General features: G+C 46.3%; 1 protein-coding gene across 1 annotated transcript; it reads right to left on the reverse strand.

Moving 5' to 3' along the window:
• Positions 1 to 2,307: 2,307 nt before the first annotated feature.
• On the reverse strand, positions 2,308 to 3,716 carry LOC107183202 (glutamate-rich protein 4-like; the record flags this gene model as incomplete). Its single annotated transcript, XM_015564561.1, has 2 exons — positions 2,308 to 2,447; positions 3,606 to 3,716. Coding segments are annotated over 2 exons (243 nt in total), but the record flags the coding sequence as incomplete, so codon positions are not given.
• Positions 3,717 to 7,174: the final 3,458 nt, after the last annotated feature.

The raw sequence follows: 7,174 nt of genomic DNA on the forward strand, positions 1-7,174 counted from the left end.
GGGACGTCATATACGCTCACTGCTCATGGGCTCACACCCACATTCCATGGTCAGACCTCTGAAATAGAGCTGTGCAATAGAAGTACAGTAGGGGCTAAAAGGGCGAGGGCTACGCCCTCCATCTTGCCCCAGGGTAAGGGGTATGCCCTCCATCTTACGTGGGCCATGTGCTTGGCAAAGGCTTCTTCCCGGAAGCCCAAGCCTCTGCTACTCTGCTAGCCACACCCAGGACTTCTTTAAACTAGCCAGTGATGGTCCAGGGAGGTGCGCACCATGGATATGACCACATCCTGTGTGGCGGGACCTGACTTGCACCTGGCCAATCGGCAGGGCCCACGGTCACCTCTCCTCCCCTTACTCCACCCCGCTATAAAACTCCTTCCCACCGGGCTGGCCCTCTCTCTGCCACTTGGCTTACTGTTGGGTCGGTAAGTGTGGTCGGGGAGCCGAACTAGTTCGAATAAAGACTCTCTGCTTTTTCATCGGACTCGGCTGGCTCCCAGGTGTGATCTTTTGGGGATCCTGAAATCTGGGCATAACAGGAGCTATGTGTGTAATTTTAATTTTCTTGCAGCCATATTTAAAAATGTAAGAAGAAACATGAATAAGCACTTGAAAAGATGCTTAATTAGGATGGCTATTGTGAAAAAAAAGAAAAAGGATGTGGAGAAATTGGAGCTCTGGTGTACTGTTGGTAGAAATGTCAATGGTGCAATGTTGCTAGTGGGAATGCGTCCTTTCAGGTGGCCTCCCTGAAAACACTGGGGAGACCCCCGTGTGGGAGGAATGGTAAGGTTTATTGGGTTTATTGACATAAACAGGAAGGACTATCCAAGGTTCAGCTGTGGTGTCTCAGCTCCCCCCACTCCACCCCACCCCCTAGCCTTGTCTTCACCAAGAAAAGTCCAGCCTTGTCTTCACCAAGCCCAAAACGAAGGACAGTGTTCAGCCTGTGTCCCTGGAGCGAGAATGCCCTTGGCAGGCAGCCCTGTGGTCCCTGGAGTGCCTATGATATGAATGCTGCAGCTTCCTCGGGAAGCAGGCTTATGCTGCCCTGTAGATTAGGCCTGATTCCCTTTGCTTCCTTTCTTTATTAATATCTACACTTAGACAACCACTGTGGAAAACAGTCTGCTGGTTCCTCAGAAAATTAAACAAAGGCCATTATCCCTCTGGGGAGCACGCCCACACCCTTCTTCCCCCACAGGCATGCATCTCCTAAACTCTTCTGCAACCAGGGGAAATATGGGCACCATCAACTCATCCTGGGCTACCCCCACCCCCCACCCCATCTCCAAAGCACCCTTTTCTCTGACTTTTCAATGAGCCAAAGCAACCCCACCCAGGCTCCCTTCTTTCCTATAACATTGCTAGAGAGCTAAAATAGCCCCGCCCTCCTGTTGCTTATTCTATCCTAAGCCCTTCCTGGTTTCACTGTCCCCAGCTTTAATAAACGTATTCTCAAAATGAAAAAATAAAAAAGTAAATGTAGAATTAGTATATGATCCAGAAATCCCACTTCTAGGTGTAGACCCAAAAGAATTGAAAGCAAGGACTTGAACAGATATTTGTACACCCATATGTTTATAACAACATTATTCATACTAGCCAAAAGGTAGAAACAACCCAAGTGTCCACGGACAGATGAATGATAAACAAAATGTGGAATGTACACACTAAGGGATATTATTCAGCATAAAAAAGAAAGAAAATTCTGGCACATGCCACAACATGGATGAACCTTAAAGACATTGTGCTAGGTAAAATAAGTGAGACACAAAAGGACAAATAGTGTATAATCCCACTTACATGAGGTTCCTGGAGTAGCCAAAATCGTGGAGACACAAAGTAGAAAGGTGGCTGCCAGGGGCTGAGGGAAGAGGGGCATGGGGAGCTGTTTAATGGGTAGTTTCCGCTTTGTAAGATGAAAAGGGCTCTGGTGATGGGGCATTTACAGTCTGGTCTAAGTGAATGTGGTGGTGATGGTAGTGATAGTTGCACAATAACGTGAATGTACTTAATTACACTACTGAACTGTACACTTAAGAAAATAGTTAAAATTGTTAATTTTAATGTATAATTTACCGCAATAAAAATCTTAAATAAACAGATGAAATAGAGTAATATTTTATGTATTACAATATACTCAAAATATTATCATTTCAATATGTAATTTTTAATATGATTGAAATGTTTTATATTCTTATCAATCTTTTAGGCTATGCTCCCTTCCCCCTCTTGCATCTAATTTGGTGTCATAGTAGATATAGATAGAGTCAGCCTTTCACATAGAATTTTGTCTCCTCCTCCTCTTCCTAGAAGACCTCCTCCTCCTCCTCCTCCTTCTCTTCCAGGAAAGCAACCAGCTCCTCCCGCAGCACCGCCATCTCCAGCCCCAAGTTACACAGCTGGCCGAGCAGCTGGACATCCACTCTTCGAAGGTTCTCCTGCCAGAGGGAAATGGAGGCATTCCACCCCAGAGAGCATCCTCCCTTGGCCTCCCCACCCCCCCAACCTGGGTGGGAGCAAGTCCCAGCTCAAGACCTAACAAAGATTCTTTGCTTGACAAAACTTTAGTCAGGCTCCTGTATCTTTTCCTAGGCCTATCTCTGCATCTCCCTGTAAAATCCACTTTTAGCCAGAATCCCCAGCCTCCACACCTGAATACTCTCCATATCCTATCTAAGCAGGTTCCCCATCCTCTCATTTCCCCCAGGTGATGTCTGATCACCGTGGCCTCCCTTCAGTGGGACTCCTGCTGAGTCACTTTACCCAAAATGCCCCTTTCCATTAATGTAATTTTCTATCCGCTAACCCCCAGCGGCTCCCCTGTTGTAAATTTCCACTTGCCCATGCTGTATTTGTTTTTGTGTGTGTGTGTGTGTGTGTTATTTTCTACTCACTAACCCCCAGCGGCTCCTAGGTTGTAAATTTCCACTTGCCCATGCTGTACTTGGAGTTGAGCCCTATCTCTCTCCTCCACTGCAAAATCCCATCACAATGGTCCCTATACCCATCACCTTACCACCTGTAACATGTGTTCTTGGGCAGGTCCTCACTATGTCCCTGGGCCTAACTGTCACCCTGCTTCTCACAGTGCTGCTTGATCTGTTTTTGTATTTCATTGTCCCTCCCTGTCTCTACCTCCCTCTGTATGTGTCTGACTCTTAATCTCTTTCTCTCTCATTTCCCTCTCTTATTATTTCTCTCTCTGTGTGGCCACCTGTCTTTGTCTCTATGTCTTTCCATATCCATCTTTCTCTGTCTCTATTTCTCTGCCGTTGTCTCTCGGTTTTAATCTGAGTCTCTCTGTTCCTGTTGCTATCCTCAATCTCTACTTTCCAACTCTGCCTCTTTCTTTCTGGGTCCCTCTCTGTCTCTCTGTCTCTATTCCTATCGCTCACTCTTTGGGTCTATGTGCCTGTGTCTCTGTCTCTCTCTAGGTGTGTGTGTGTGTGTGTGTGTGTGTGTGTGTCTTTATTCTCTATTCCTGTTCTCAATTTCTGTCTCTCAGTCTCTGGCCCTTTCTATTTTCATACACTGCCACTCATTCATTCTCCCCCCACCCCTACTCTATCTCTTGCGCCTCCAAACTCCTCATTCACCAGCTCCTCCCAGATCCACAGCAGACTCTCCCTGGCACCTTCAGTGTCTGTCCCTGGGGACATGAGGGTCTGGCCAGCTCTCCATGATGGGGGGACACCCCTCAGGGCCAGTCAATAAGAGCCTCAGGAAAAATGAGTAGAACAAAGTTGGTTAAGGGGCACCTACTTCACTGAGATGCAAGTGAAAGCTGATCTTCAGAGGTTAGAGATGAAAACAGGAAGTGTTTCAGAACTGGACTCCATAACAGCAAGGGGGTAATAGGATCTGGGCATGATAGAGGCCAGCAGTTAGCACCAAAAGCAAGGTGGAAGGAGGCATAATTACATTATAGGCAGCACTATCCGAGCACAACCTGGTCTGCAGAGATATAGGAGATGAGTCCTGGAACACGGTATCCTTAAGAACAAAAGATATGAAAGGCCAGCAATGTATCCCTTAATAACATAATCAAGAGATTGGAGAATGGAGCAGAAGGCTGAGGTCAGCTTCCCCGATACAAATCATGATCCTTTGTCCAGTTAAGACCTGAGAAATTCTCACAACCAGACTCTTGACTAATCCCCATGAGGAGGGTATCTGAAACACCAAGGAAAGTGTATACCATGTGACCTCTAGTCCACCTCAGAAAGGACCTACAAGCATCTTTTGGGTAACTGGACACATGAGAAGAGGAAAAACATAGATATTTCAAGAGCTCTTGGATGTTGAGCCAAGGTTGGCATGATATTTGGGGGCTCAAAACACCACCATAGTCCCTGTTTAGAATGTTGGCATAAAATGGTCAGAAAACTCATATATTCCTTGCCCACATTGATGTCACATTGGCCCCACTGGGTCTGTGGATCCACTTAGTGGTTGTTTCCTCAGCTCCAAATGTATAATAAGAATGGATATACAGAGCAGTTAAGAGAATCCTCCCAGTGGTTTCTTGACCTGTAAATAAAAGCTATCACCATAGGAAAGGCAAATAAATACTTCTAAATCAATCTAGCTCCTCCATTGACAATTCAGCAAAAGAAAAATATATCCCAGGAAAGTGTTTACCATGTGGCAAATGAGAGAGATTAGGGCCACCATCCAAACGAAGGATACAGGGGTCATGGTTCCTGTCATATCCCCATTAAATTCATTAGTATCTCCAAAATCCAGATGGATAATGACAGATAACAGTGCATTACCAGAAACACAACTTAATTTAAACAAAACTTTTAGTTCTTATAATAAACTAGAGGCCTGATGCATAAAAATTAATGCACTTGGGGGTCTCTCAGCCCAGCCTGTGCCCTCTTGCAGTCTAGGACCCCTTGGGAATGTCCACCTGCCAGCTTAGGCCCATTCCCTGGGGGATCAGGTCTAATCTGACAGTCAGACATCCCTCTGGCAGCCCAGGAGCCCTAAGGGGATGTCCGATTGCGGTTTAGGCCCACTCCCCTGTGGCTGCCTCTGCAGAAGGCCTGGTGCCAGGACCAGGACCGGGCCCATGCCACCGCCTCTCCCGCCACCTCTGCGGAAGAGGGAGGTGCTAGGACCACCATGGCTGGTGTGGCGGCACAGGCTCACTAGCCCTGCCCCCACACACCCACTAGTCATTCCAGAAGGTCATTCCACCTTCTGGTCTAATTAGCATATTAGCTCTTTATTATATAGGATGTTGTATGATAACTAGAGCAGCTAATCACATACCCTCACATATGTGCTATGTAGCTATGTAGCTATTGATCTGAAAACATCTTTCCTAAACTCATCAGGAAGTGGTTCAGCAATAGTGTGTGCTTACATGGCACCAACAACAGTATATGTTCATGGTCTCTCACTCTCTCCCTGTGTAGTCCACAGGATTCTTGACAACTTTCAGGACATTACATAGGTCCATTACAGTAATTTTCAACCTTTTTCATCTCAATGCACACATAAACTAATTACTAAAAATATGTGACACTACAAATAAATACATTTGTTGCTGGCTTGACAAAAAATAGGTATAATTTTTATTCATTCACAGCAGATGGCTATTGTTGTGTTGGCTCTTGCATTTTTTAATTTGATAATCTAAGGGAAAAGAGGTCAGTGGCTATGACTAAATAGTCAGGTATTGAACTTTCTAAAATTATTATGGCACACTGGTTGCATGGGTAAGAGGGGTAGAGGCACAGAATGGGCTGGTCTGACACCCACATGTGGCATTTTTTTCTATCAGGAGGGATATCTTGGTTGCAGAGGCCTCCCATGAGAAGTGAGGGGTCCCAACTCCACATCAGCCCCCCCATCCCAGGGTTCAAAAGCTGGGAAGAGCCCTAAATGGTTTGGCTCAGTGGATAGAGCATCAGCGTGCAGACTCAAAGGTCCCAGGTTCGATTCCAGTCAAGGGCAAGTACCTTGGTTGCGGGCACATCCCCAGTAGCGGGTATGCAGGAGGCAGCTGATCAATGTTTCTAAATCTCTATCGTTCCCCCTTCCTCTCTGTAAAAAATCAATAAAATATATTTTTTTTAAAATCTGGGAAAAGAAGTCCCTGTAACTCCAGGCTATAAAAACCAGCCGGGATTGTGGCTGAATGATAAGGAGGCTGCTGGATACCCAGGCAGTTCCTCTTAAGGGCTGGCACATGAACTTACACAGTCCCACTTCCTCTGAGCTCCAGTACCAGTCAGTGGCTTTGGGGGACCCAGGGGTATATGGAAAGGAACTGGATTGACTGACATTGAGACAGGAATTTGGGGACAGCTTTCTCCTAGACAAGGATCATTGTTGCTGTGCTGGGACTACCCCCACTGCAGGGCTGACTGGCAACCAAATCTGAGTTTCCATCAGCACGGCCCACACTGTTTGCTCCATTCTGGTGATTCCCTTAGACTCCACCCCATCCTCTCTGGTTTCAGGGTGTGTCACCTGAGAACCACTGCTTCCAAGTCACTGCAGCTCGGCAGCTCCTGCATTGAGTGGCTTCCCCCTAGTGGTCAGTGCAACTGGTCGAACAGAGAGAGGGACACTTAGCATATTAACCTTTTATATATACAGACTAGAGGCCCAGTGCACAAAATCCATGCACTGGCGGGGGGTGGGGGGTGTCCCTAAGCCCACTCTGCCCCCTCTCACAGTCTGGGAGCCTTCAGGGGATGTCCTACTGACAGCTTAAGCCCACTCCCGCAGGCCTAAGCCATCAGTAAGCCTCCCTCTGCAGGAGACAACCTGGCTGATCAGGGGAAGGCACCGCCCCCATCACCCCACTGTTGCTGCCACTGCCAGCCACCGCAGCAGGTGTTTTCATCAACATGGACTCCAGTCCCTTCACTATGAAAAAATGACAACTTTCTTTAGACATTTTCAAGATGTCTCTTTCATAGGATATGACATTTCTTTCTTTCTTTCTTTCTTTCTTTCTTTCTTTCTTTCTTTCTTTCTCTCTTTCTTTCTCTCTTTCTTTCTTTCTTTCTTGCTTTCTTTTTACTTTCTCTTCTACTTTTAAAGACACAGTGATAAGATTTAGACTACACAGATATCTCAGGGAAATCTCCCCTCTCAAGGTCCTTAATCTTAAACATATCTGCAAAGTTCCTTTTGACACATC

The sequence above is a fragment of the Myotis davidii genome, unplaced genomic scaffold (assembly GCF_000327345.1).
Source record: "Myotis davidii unplaced genomic scaffold, ASM32734v1 scaffold3770, whole genome shotgun sequence".
Taxonomy (NCBI): domain Eukaryota; kingdom Metazoa; phylum Chordata; class Mammalia; order Chiroptera; family Vespertilionidae; genus Myotis; species Myotis davidii.